Raw genomic sequence first — 13,117 nt, 5'->3', positions numbered from 1 at the left:
TTGCAGTCTGTTTCACTGTAGTGGCTGGTCTGCCCGTGTGTGTTTACCTGGGAGGTAGGATATGGGGCCAGTGGGCTGGTTGAAGACAGCTGTCTGCTGAAACCTTGATGTGCTTCGGGGCCAGGAGAAAGCGTGAGAGGGCTGACGGGAGGCTGCCGACGCCGAGACGGGCCACTCAGGTTTGTGGTGGAAAGAGATGGGTTGCTAAGGGAAAACAGACGGAGTGAAGGGTGAAGAGCAGATGCGTTGGGAACAGATGTCTGTGGGTGGTTATTTAAGGAAGAGGAAAGCACAGTCTTATTGAGTGTGGCTTGGATGGAGGGGTTACTCCGAGAACTCTGGAGACCTGGAAGACAACAAATTCACAAGTTACTTATAATTTCAGACCAAATCTTTTGTATTCCAAAAATGAAAGAAAACTGTCTACTGTCACATGCGATGATGATTCTGTAGGTAAAGGAGCTCCTGGACAGCTCTCCTACAGGGACTGCATCCGATGCACCAATGGCAAGGAAAAGATGCCCCTGCACTAACAGAGATGGGGCCACCAAGATGAGAATGATGTTTTCCCATGAGGAGGGAGATCATCTCAACAACCCCTAGGTGAGCAAAACTAGGTAGCCTGGGTGGTAGCAGAGGCAAATGTTCCAGGTGCTCGGCCCAGACCCAGGGAAAGGACCCCAGGGCTGTATAACAAATTCTGTTTAGAGCCCCCGAAGGTCTCTGTCCCAAGCACACTGCCTGCATCCCCCACTACCTTTGGAGAACATCCTTTCACGGCAAGTCCTGGCCCTTGGGGAGCTGTCTCGGTGGTCTTTAATTACCCTTAGCACACCAGGGGGTCATAGGAAGGGACACTTCCCTGTATCTCCCACCCCAGGGTCCCTCTGATTTTCTGGTTCCCAGGAAATTGTTCGTCACAGTCTATTCCAACTCAGGGAAAAGGAAGTTTTTGCTGGTGCTTTATTTGGAGGACAGGGGTGAATTGTATCATGAGCAAGGAAATTTGGGAGAGATATTTTTACAGCGTAGGCTGCTAGGGCATGAGCTCCGAGAAGCTGGGGATCCTGTCCTATGCTCTGCTGGATCCTCAGCACCTGGCACAGGGCCTGGCATGGAGCAGGTTCGCCCAATGAATCAATTATTCGGCTGCTGCTGCTGTGTGTATCTCAACTGGCAATACCTACGTTTTAACCTTCAGCCCATCTTTCTTGTACTAGCAGTTGGGGTGAGCAGAACTATGTGTTGTGTTGTGTTGACAAAAAATTTAAGTGTTTGATAAAAATTATAAAAAGGAAGAAATGACAAAAATCCAGCAGCTGGCAAAATTAATTATTATCATTATTATTATTATTTTTGAGACACAGTCTCGCTCTGTCACCCAGGCTGGAGTGCAGTGGCATGATCTCAGCTCACTGCAAGCTCCGTCTCCCAGGTTCACGCCATTCTCCTGCCTCAGCCTCCCGAGTAGCTGGGACTACAGGCGGGTGCCGCCACGCCTGGTTAATTTTTTGTAATTTTAGTAGAGACGGGGTTTCACCATGTTAGCCAGGATGGTCTCAATCTCCTGACCTCGTGATCTACCTGCCTCGGCCTCCCAAAGTGCCGGTATTACAGGCGTGAGCCACAGCGCCCGGCCTAAAATTTTTGAAAATAATTTTGCTGGCTGGGTGTGGTGGCTCACACCTGTAATCCCGGCACTTTGGGAGGCCGAGGCAGGCGGATCACGAGGTCAGGAGATCGAGACCATCCTGGCTAACATGGTGAAACCCCATCTCTACTAAAAAAAAAAAAATACAAAAAAAATTTGCCGGGTGTGGTGGCGGGTGCCTGTAGTCCCAGCTACTGGGGAGGTTGAGGCAGGAGAATGGCGTGAACCTGAGAGGCAGAGCTTGCAGTGAGCCGAGATGGTGCCACTGCACTCCAGCCTGGGCGACACAGCAAGAGTCTAACTCAAAAAGAAAAAAAAAAAAAAAGAAATACAGAAACCTGACATTGGTTCTGACATGTTCTGGATAAAATAATGCTTTTTTGAGAAGACAACCAGTGACTAAACATAAGATCTTCAGCTTGAAGCAAAGTGTCAAAGGCTGTACTAGAAAATGCCAGCTTCCCTGAGACCCAAAGGAGCTATGTGCTGATGCTGCTTTACTTCTGGGACCCTAGATATCTTCATACATTGAGGATTCACCCAAAAGGTGAATTGCCCAGACTCTGAATCTGGGCATAAAGATTTGGGAGTTTCTCCTGTGAAGCAAATATCAAATTTCTCCTATGAAGCAAATGTATAAATATCAAAACTGAGACTCAGTCGATGAAAAAACTTGCTACTATTAAGGATACTAAAATGACCCAAAACACCCAAAAAACAAAAATAAAGGTGTTCTCTGAAATCAATTCTTCAAACCTAAGATTGTGTTGCACCAGGCAGCATCACTGCAATCATTAGAGAAACTTCTAGGTGACCCCCCTTGAAGGGGACCACTCTCATTTGGGTGGTGAGTTCTGATTTGCATGGATGAGTCTCAGAGTGAAAGGCAGCAAACACTCCTTTCACCTGGAGACCATCACTGAGCATCCCTTCCAAATGAAATGCTCCACAGCACAATTCTGGGTAGGACTGTTAACGGCCAGGGGCTGTACTGCACCACTGGGAGTAAGAGGATTATCACCTGCCCTAGACATTGAAAAGGGTATGTCAGTGGTGGCTCACACCTGTAATCCCAGCACTTTGGGAGGCCAAGGCGGGCGGATCACTTGAAGTCAGGAGTTCGAGACCAGCCTGGCTAACATGGTGAAACCCTGTCTCTACTAAAAATACAAAAACGATTAGCTAGGCATTGTGACACATGCCTGTAATCCCAGCTACCCTGGAGGCTGAGGCAGGAGAATTGCTTGAACCTGGGAAGCGGAGGTTGCAGCAAGCTGCGATTGTGCCATTGCACTCTAGCCTGGGTGACAGAGTAAGATCCCATCTCAAAAAAAAAAAAAAAAGAGTATCAGGCTTCAGACAAATGTAGTCATAATTTCAATACGGGGTCTGAGCTGTGGACAATCAAACCCATAGAGTAACATCCAAGTCCCGTTATAGGTAGCATCTTTGTATAGCTAATGCTGCATCTTTAACTGGAACTGTGGGGGATTTCTACTTCATACACAGATATTAAGTATAAATATTTTCCCCATATCCACTGTAAATTTTCTAAAATGCAAAATATTGCCTTTAGAAATCTAACGGAAAATGGGAGGAATCCAGAGAGATGGCCTAAATTATAAACTCTCATATGTTGATGAGAGCCACTAACACTGTTCAGCCAACACAGAGCGGATGCTTATTTCTTGGCTCCCATGTCTTATTCCCAAGTCCCTGGATAGAGGAGTGAGTGAGGATGATAAGGAATGAGGTTCAGCAGAGCTGCCCCAAATTCATCAACCCAGGAGAAACAGAAACATCCAAGAAAAATGTCCGCAGGGTCAGGAGATACAAGAAGGTACATTATCATCTCTAACTGAGATGCAGTCATTCTCATTCAATGATTCACTGAACAGGCCACATGGGTGGGGACCACCTATGATTAAGCCACCAGGTCACTGCTAAGCAGGAGATACTCACCAGAGGAGCTTCTTATACCCAGGTGGGTCACAGCAGCTGGGATGTTGTTCATACTATTCCCCACACTCATACTACCAAAGAGGTGGTCAGTGGCGTCCAGGGAGGCTGGCAGCGGCGTCGAGTAGTGGAGGTTAGTTAGATCTGGCAATGACCCTCCAGTGTTCAAGGTCCCCAAAAAGGGTGAGAGGCCTAGGTTTTGACCATTATGTGGAAAAGCACTGAAAAAAGAAAGATTAAGAATGACTTTCTACAATGTATTTGGCTGTTGGGAAACCAAACATGGCTGAAACCTTTTCCTTGTCAAATAAGAGCAGTGGCTACAAAAGACCGAGGTCCTGGTGCGGCCTCTCTGATTCGGAGAACACGGGTGCTCGGCTTAACCTCTCCGAAACACACATCCTCACCGACTACCTGTGCCCACATTACAGGAATACTAGATTAGGGTCTAGAATAGTCAAGACCAGATTAGATTATGGATGCAAAAGTATTCTGAAAATTATAAACCACTCTATAAAATGTGAGGCACTGCTCTCTATTTATGTAGTTCTTTTTGCTAGATTTTTAAGTTATCTTTGCTACCAGAAAAAGTATCTCTGAGTAACTAGCTACCTTCCAATATACCTTCCAAGATATATTTTTAAAATTACAGTCTTCATAAACTTTAAAGTGACAAAGAGATGTTGCCATTCATTCATCACAATCTGTAGGCTAGCCACTGTGTGCCAGGCAGCGGGCCGCGTGTTGGTGGCACCATGATGAACAAGCAGGGCGAGTGTGTCCGGGGTCAGGCCTGCTCCTGAAATGTACAGGCCTGGAGCAAGAGTATAAAAGGCCTGCATACCATCTGTTTCAATTTTTAAAAGTTATAAATCAAATGAACAAACCCTTACATGAACTTTGTTCTATGTGTCTATCCTGACATATTATACCTTCATAATAGCCTGCGAGGCCAGATTTACATGTAGAATTCTCAGACTTCTTGGAGTTCTGTGCCAGAATGCACAGGGAGAGACAGCTCGGCCCTCAGTCCACATCCCCTTCTCTTCCCCCTAGTTCTGTTCTGCACTGCAGTTCGCACATAGCTATCCCAGCCTGTGTGGCCAAACTCTGTCCACATCCTGCTGACTCTCTAGCCACCCCCCAGGCCTAGTGGGTGTACACTGGTGGTATGTTCCCTTTGGGAATGAAGCCCTCTCAAGGGCGGGGCCTGCTAGCCAGGTCTGAGAGGACCTTGTTCTTGGAATTCACAGATGGGCAGGAGAGACAGCCTGGGAAAGCAAGTAACTGCAACATGGCAGGAAGCACGCTATGCTGGGTTTGAGAAGGGGTGCGTGTAACCAGTGCATACAAGTGACACCGAGAGCACAAAAGCAGGAGTTGTCCATGTCAGGATGGGCTGTAGAGGGGACGGGTTTGCTATGGATGTGACACAGTGTGTGCGTGGAATTAAGAGTAGCTGGGCATGGCTGAGGTGTCAGGTGTCAGGGCAGAGGGTGGGGAGGGAGGGTGGCAGATGGGGAGGGAGAGGCAGGAGGGAAAGGATGTGCTGTTCAGGAGTCTGGATCAGGGACTGTGGAAAGAGGGAGGCCAGGTTAAGCTGGAGAATGGCATTTCAGAAATGTCACTGCGGTTCCAGTGTGGAGGATGGCCTCCGGAGGCAGAAGCAGAGGCAGGGAGAACCAATCAGAAGGACCACCTGCAGTGGTCCAGGGGTGACCTAGGAAAAGAGCAGTGAGGGTGAAGCGGAGGAGAATGTGGGAGAAGGTGCCACCAGCCAGGAGCAGGGGGAAGTCATGAATCCTGAGGACACTTCATTCCCTCCTGCACGCATCAGGAGAGCACCTCCCAGGGGCCAGCCACTGGCATCTGGGCTTCAAGAGACTGAGCCATAAGGAATATAACTGGCAACATAATACAATTCAGTAGTGCAGTGATGATAGAGCCCGGAGGGAGGCCATGTGGAGGGAAGCCCAGCGGCCTGAGGAGGTTTCCTTGGAGGACATCTGAGCTGAGTTTAAAGGCTAAAGAATTCAGGTGATCTAGTCAGGAAAAAGATTTCAGGCAAAGCTCACAGCATGGGCAAAAGCAGGGAGGTGTGACACCACACAGTGTGCCCTCAGAACTGTGAGGATTCAGACCACGGGAGGGTTGAGTTTAGGAGGGCTGGTTAGTGCTGGGAGATGGAACTGGAAAAGCAGGCAGAGAGCAACCAAGACTGGGACTGATGAGAGGATGACATGACGCCAGTGGAAGGCTGGAAGCGGGGTGGGCAGTGTGGTAGGGGAGAGGTATCAGCTTTTCTTCGGACAGCATGGCTAACAGACTTGGGGAAGGGGTCCTGGGGTGCAAGGAGCAGAGCTGGAGGTGGAGAGGCACGCTGTGACTCTGCTGAACGGTCCAGCAGGAGGCCACGAGCGCAGGGAGGGAGAGGCAGGGTGGACTCTAGAGACAGGGAAGTAGGACTCAAGAACAACTCTGGGGCCTTTGGCCTGGGGACTGGTGGAGCCTCTCACTGAGACAGGGGACACTGAAGATGGGAGCAGATTGGGAATGAGGGCAGGGGTACAGATGAGATCACGAATTCTATTTTGGCTTTGAGTTTTTGCTGAATAGGAAGACATGCAGCAGGGATATTTCTCTCTCAGTTACGTACAGGAGGCAACTGACATTCTCAAGTTTCCACTGAATATCAGAGGTGGAAGCCAGGGCATGGTGGGTTGAGGATGGGTAAGCAGTAAGGAACACTTGAGAGTAAGTATGGTTTCAAAACGCATGGCTGAGAATTCTGGAAATGAGGGAAAGTTAATCAGCAGAGAAAGGCCTCCACAAATCCAGTGGGAGGAGGGCCAGGGAGTGGTAAAGTGGCCAGCCTGATTAGGAGGGACCCCTGTGTCCCTAGGACTAGAGAAGGGTGGTGACGGGGGAATCAGTGGCAGAAGAGAGCTGAGCACTCACTCCTGCCAGCCTCGCCTCACTTTTCTTGGTAGAAGTAGGACTGGGTGAACTGTGGAGTCTTGGAAAGAAATGAGGCAGCAGGAGAGGTGTCCAACTGGATGGTGAGGAAGAAGGATCATTTTGGTTGTAGAAAAACTGAATATAAATTTTCTTTTTATTTTGTGTTTTTTTTTGAGACGGAGTCTTGCTCTGTCGCCCAGGCTGGAGTGCAGTGGTGCGATCTTGGCTCACTGCAACCTCTGCCTCCCGGGTTCAAACAATTCTACTGCCTCAGCCTCCCGAGTAGCTGGGATTACAGGCGTGTACTACCATATCCAGTGAATTTTTGTATTTTTAGTAGAGACAGGGTTTCACCATGTTGGTCAGGCTGGTCTCAAACTCCTGACCTCAAGTGATCGGCCTGCCTCAGCCTCCCAAAGTGCTGCGATTACAGGCATGAGCCACTGTGCCTGGCCTGAATTTTGTCCTTTAGATGGCTGGAAGTATGGAACTGTTTATAGGGTTAAAGGTCAAGGACTAGAAAAATAAAATTGAGACCTCAGAGCCCTCAACGTGAGAGCAGATGGGCTTTCTGAGAAGAAATGTCCATGGGTGATCAGGTGGGAGTGAAGGCAGAGAGAGCAGGGGTGCGGCAGGGAGAAGCGTCCAACAGCACAGAGCAAGGATGGAAAAAATGTGAACACTGTGAACCAGGTCATTAGTAACGTTCACACAATTCCTCTGCAGCTGGGAGAAATACAGGTGGTTCCTTTCCAAATATAGTTACTACCTAATGGAGTCACCACTGATCTAAGGAAAGTAATGCGCCCCCCAGTTCAAGACCCTCTAACGACTCCCATCTTCTCTGCGTCAGATCCAAGCAATACAAGCCTCCTTGAGCTCCAGGCCCACTCCTGCCTTGGGGTCTTTGCACTTGCTGTTCCTGCTGCCTGGAGCCCTCTCCATGTCGCTTCACACTATCAGAAAGGTTTCCTCAATGCCCGCCGGTGGCTGCCTGTCCACCTGCCACAGTTGCATCTCCTTCAGTGCATTTACCCACACACGACTTTCGCCGTGCTTTGCTTATTTGTTTCTGCCCATCTTGCTCTACTAGATTATTAGCTCCTCGAAAGCAGGAACTTGATCTGTTTTGTTCATTCTTTTACCCAGTGCCACGAATTAGGGGGGCAATAAATATCTGCATGACTGGAAGTCACTGAATGGAATTCTATCTGTAACATAAGAGCAAGAAAGCAACTTTCTCTACCTAAGAAACACCTGCTTTAAAACTCTCCGGGTTGGCCAGGCATGGTGGCTCACACCTGTAATCCCAGTGCTTTGGGAGGCCAAGGCAAGTGATCCTTTGGGAGGATCACTTGAGGCCAGGAGTTCAAGACCAACCTGGCCAACATAGCAAGAACCTATCTTTAAAAACAAAACAGGCTGGGCATGGTGGCTCATGCCTGTAATCCTAGCACTTTGGGAGGCCGAGGTGGGTGGATTACCTGAGGTCAGGAGTTCAAGACCAGCCTGGCCAATATGGTGAAACCCTGTCTTTTCTATAAATAAAAAAATTAGCCAGGTATGGTGGTGCACGTCTGTAATTCCAGCTACTTGGGAGGCTGAGATAGGAGAATCGCTTGAACCTGGGAGGCGGAGGTTGCAGTGAGCCAAGAGCATGCCACTGCACTCCAGCCTGAGTGACAGAGCAATACTCCATCTCAAATAAATAAATAAATAAATACAAACAAAATAAACAACAACAAAAAACTCTTGAGGGCTAAAGTACTGCAGCCCAATTCTATAATGTAGGCTTTCAGAGCCTGAAGGTTATTTGATGGTTAAGCCAAAATTGATTCTTGAGGAAAATCTTTTTTTTTTTTTTTTTCAAATTTCCATTTTACCAGGAAGCCCCTGAACCAGACTAGGTTGAGGGAGATTCCCTTGAGGAGAACCTTGCCCCCTCCATGGGAATGTCCTGCACCTCTCGGCGGCCTGTCTTTTGTTGGGCATGTGTCCTGGCAGGCTTTCCCACTTTCTGAAGCGAACATCAACCTGTGGCGCAGCACAGCAAATTACCTGAGTTTATGTTTAACCTGCCAAAAAGAATGTCTGAGCTCCAGGTACTCAGTAGCGAGTGCCTTGAATGTGCTGCTGTGAAATACTCACAGGAAGCTCTGTTGGGGGAAATCACATTCAATGATTGCTTGAAGTGGATTGAGTTCACCCACTGACCCACTGGTGATTGTATGTACTAAGTCAGATCATGCAAGAATCCCATTTCCAAACCACATTATTTTGGCCCTGCAGCCTTGCTGTTTCTCAATTGGCTTCGGTTCCAAGTGGTGGGACTGCTCTCACGAACACTATGATAAACAGCCCCAGGAAGCCTTCTTGGGGCTCTCTCAGGACACAGCCCATCGAGTTCCAAGGGGTCCTCTCTGTGAACCTCCCCAGCAGCTGTCTGTACCATCCCACGTAGCACACCAGCCGGCCCTCCCAAGGCAGTTTCTGTTAAGGCAAGGGCCTCATTATCTCTTTCATCTCCTCGTTCTCTCTTAGACTCAACTTCCTCATGAACTTCCTTTTTCATTTGCTTGTACTATATATATTTTTGTAAGTTGTCTCAAACCTTTTAGGGAGTGAAGTTGCATACTATTAAATCCACTAACAAATTAATGGTTTCATAGAAACTTTTTTGTATTGCAAATGGAAAATATATTTATCTTCCATTTATGTTTTTAAATTGTGGTAAAATAAATATACCATAAAAATTTACCATTTTAACCATTTCTATGTGTACAGTTCAGTGACATTAAGTACATTCACAGAAACTCTCTAAATTAACTTCTGTGCCATCAAGCTGCCAGGTGAACTGATGCTTCCCTTTTCCCCTGGCCAGGATGTCACTGATGCCCACAGCCTGACACAGCTCGGGGCTGGTAGGCTCCTCTCGATTCCTGCACGTTTCTGCTTCTGACGCTGCTTCTACCCAGAGAGTTGTGTATTTACCAAGAGTCAGTTGTGTGATTCTCAAACATACTTATGTAAGTTTTGTTATTATAGTTATGTAATTTAATTACTTTAAACAGATGAAATATGAGTATCAAAAGAGAGTGGCTGTTTTTATGAAAATGCAGTTGACTTTCAATTTATGCATAGCAAGTTACGTTTCTGAGAGTTCTGTAACAAAGCAGTGAGACTTTCCTTTTGGGAAAAACCTTCAGGATAGTCCCTGAAACACGAACAGAAAGAATATTACTTACTTGCCACCTCCAACATCACAGGATCGAGGGCGTCCTGACAGGGACTGAATCTGAGAAGAGACAATGAAAGCTGGGCTTACTCACTGTAAAGCCAAATTCAAGTTTTTCAAAAGTGTCTTCGTAAGGATCTTGAGGCTCTAGTGGGCGCAAGTGAGAGCTCGCGTGTCAACAGAGTCCTCACAGAGCAGCCTTTTAGGTTTTGGCATGACTTTTTTAAACTCAAACTTCCAGGCCTAAGGGAGGCATAATATTAATACATTTTCTTAATTTGATGCCTTATCAATTTACCTTCTGGATTAATATTAAAAGACCAATGTTTTACACATAGAGCTTTTAACGGAGTTTCGCTCTTGTCGTCCAGGCTGGGGTGCAGTGGCACGATCTCAGCTAACTGCAACCTCCGCTTCCTGGGTTCAAGCAATTCTTCTGCCTCAGCCTCCCGAGTAGCTGGGATCACAGACATGCACCACCACACTCGGCTAACTTTTGTATTTTTAGTAGAGACGGGGTTTCACCATGTTGGCCAGGCTGGTCTCAAACTCCCGACCTCAGGTGATCCACTCGCCCCGACCTCCCAAAGTGCTGGGATTACAGGCATGAGCCACTGGGTCTGGACGACATAGAGCTTTTAAATAAACATTTATTTTTCCAATTGGCTTGAGAGGAAATGAAATAAAAGAAAAAAACAGGGTGAAAAAAGAAATGAATGTCAGAAGAAAATAAGCTATTTCAACTAGAATATAAGCTCCAGATGGACAGGAATGAGTATTACAAATCCACAAGAACCAAGGGAGATGAACATCCCTTTCCAGAGACCAGTCCCTGGTACTCAGGGAGGAGGGCATACCACTGCCCTCTTTGGTGGAGAAGACGTAGTTGTCCTCTGATAAAAGCCTCCACAACCACATGTGCCTCTCACAGCCAAAAGACATAGTGTGATTGCTTCTCCTGTGTTTAAATATGTAAATTTTAAATCATATCTCTTTTTTACTTCCCAAATGATTAAACATCAAATACATCTTGCTTTTACAAAAAACCTTTTAAGACAACTAATGCTAATGGTGACTCTGGTAGACTTGGCAGAAGAAAATGGAACTGGGCCAAAGGGATCCTAAACAGGTGGGGATAGTTAAGTACACAGGCAATACAAGCAATTGCAATAGAGCATCCTTAAGGGCTGGAACAGATTAACTGTTTTCTTTCAAAGTCAACACAGCTTCCCTCTGGGAAGAAAGGCCAAGGCAAGTACCGTGGGACCTCCCCTTTCTTCCACAGTGGATGAGGTTTACAGACAGCCGAGGTGGAGGTCAGCTAGCACAATTTTAGATACAAATTCTCAAAGGTGCATGGAAATCATAGTAAAACAGATGACTTGTCTGCTGACTCTTGGAGGACTCAGGTCAAATGTCCTTGATTTAAAAAGAGCTATCTGGTATACCAGTAATTCTGGACAGAAGCTGGAGACTGGTATAAAGTGCTGGCTAAAAAACAGAAAAATCTGCCTATGACTTACAACCAGGTTTCAGAGCTTTTAGCAAAACAAATAAGATATGGAGGACTTAGCAGGGTTTTTTTTTTTAAATAAGTCAATTCATATGAAACTTAGGAAGCCAAGAGATCAATGTACTAATTCATTGACACAAGTGCGATAATTTTTACTTGAAACATCCTTCCCTTGTATATTCTTATCTCTGTTCTCAGACAAATCTTCTCCTTTTCCCCCAGTTCCTCTTGTTTTCACCTCTGCAGGATTTTTCGATGACCTCTAAGTACAAACATTCAGTGACAACAAACATAGCTGAGTACTGTTCACCCACCTCCTTGGTCTCCCACAGTTGTTTTGGCAGTGGCTTCGGAACATTTAACAGATTCTCTTCTTTCAATGGGCCAGGGAAAGATGCTACTAAAGGGAAAAAAAAAGCAGCACAGTCATTGCATGAGAAGGCAGGAATCCAGGCCGGGCACAGTGGCTCACGCCTATAATCCTAGCACTTTATGTGGCTGAGGCAGGAGGATCGCTTGAGCCCAGGAGTTTGAGAAAAGCCTGGGCAACATAGTGAGACCCCGTCTCTACAAAAAATTTAAAAATTAGCTGGGTGTGGTGGCTCACACCTGTAGTCCCAGCTACTCGGGAGGCTGAGGTGGGAGGTCTCTTTGAGCCTGAGAAGCTGAGGCTGCACTGAGCCATGACGGTGCCACTGCACTCCAGGCTGGGCAACAGAACAAGACCCTATCTCAAAAAAACAAAAACAACAAAAAAAGAAAGCATCCATCCTACCTACCTTTGGCTGAACAAATTATCTTTGTAAAAACTGATTTAACAAATGAGATGTTTGACTTGTTTAACACACAAAAATGACTTATTTATGGACCGTCTACTAGGGAAGGCACTTGGGGCACTCCTGTGGGAGTTGCAGAAATGAGTAAGACATGGATTCAACCTTTCACGAATGTGTAATCTAGTCAGTGGATAAGGGCAACACAAAAATAACAATCACTGAAGGAAGAAACGAGTGGAAGCCCGAGAGAGCCGAGGGTACGATGCTGCTGAGAGGTGAAGTGCAGAAGAGGAAGAGGCCAGGAGGGCTTTGGAGCTGGGCATTGGGGCGAGCCCTTTAGAGACACAGGAGAAGGGAATTCCAAGAGAGGGGAAGGTAAGAGTGGAGCAACTCTTTTCAACTGGAGTGTAGGCTGAGTCAAGGGAATGGTAGGAAGTAAAATGTAGATGATTGAGGCCAGGGCAGGGGCGCTCTGCAGGCTTGGCAAAGGAGAGAATGGAGGAAGAGGGATGAGGAGAGAACCCGCAACAATGATGAAATGGAGAAAGTATGGAGAAGAGGAGTATTAGCTGGAAGACATGGTGGCAGTGAAGCTCCTTGGTTGTGGGATGGAAGTGGGGAACAAAGAGGAACCAGCAACCAAGAGGATCTGAGGCTGGGCAGCTGCCGGAACTGCTTTTGGCTCTTTAATGCTATGAAACAAACTGTGTAAAGGGACCATTCTAGGGCTTTCCACTTTAACTCTCTCAGTCGTGCCAGGTAAAACAAGAATGTTGGGTCACAGAACAAGTAAATACTTTTTTTTTTTTTTGAGACGGAGTCTCGCTCTGTCGCCCAGGCTGGACTGCAGTGGCACGATCTCTGCTCACTGCAAGCTCCGCCTCCCGGGTTTGCGCCATTCTCCTGCCTCAGCCTCCAGAGTAGCTGGGGCTACAGGCGCCCGCCACCACGCCCGGCTAATTTTTTGTATTTTTAGTAGAGACGGGGTTTCACCGTGTTAGCCAGGATGGTCTCGATCTCCTGAC

The 13,117-nt window shown here is 47.0% G+C and overlaps 1 protein-coding gene across 4 annotated transcripts in view; it reads right to left on the bottom strand.

Moving 5' to 3' along the window:
* Positions 1 to 13,117, bottom strand: part of CRTC3 (CREB regulated transcription coactivator 3) — a 117,055-nt gene that overhangs the window by 15,411 nt on the left and 88,527 nt on the right. For 3 of the 4 annotated variants that reach the window (XM_030815029.1, XM_030815026.1, XM_030815028.1), the window contains exons 8-11: positions 11,631 to 11,716; positions 9,814 to 9,863; positions 3,614 to 3,831; positions 48 to 346 (exon numbers count right to left, since the gene is read on the bottom strand). In XM_030815029.1, the coding sequence (XP_030670889.1) occupies positions 48 to 346; positions 3,614 to 3,831; positions 9,814 to 9,863; positions 11,631 to 11,716 (653 nt within the window). The remainder of the gene's footprint in view (positions 1 to 47; positions 347 to 3,613; positions 3,832 to 9,813; positions 9,864 to 11,630; positions 11,717 to 13,117) is intronic. The other variant, XM_030815027.1, reaches the window with a different exon arrangement.

The sequence above is a fragment of the Nomascus leucogenys genome, chromosome 6, assembly GCF_006542625.1.
Source record: "Nomascus leucogenys isolate Asia chromosome 6, Asia_NLE_v1, whole genome shotgun sequence".
Classification (NCBI taxonomy): domain Eukaryota; kingdom Metazoa; phylum Chordata; class Mammalia; order Primates; family Hylobatidae; genus Nomascus; species Nomascus leucogenys.
The sequence above is the reverse complement of the archived record's forward strand: the minus strand, read 5'-3'. Positions and strand labels throughout refer to the sequence as shown.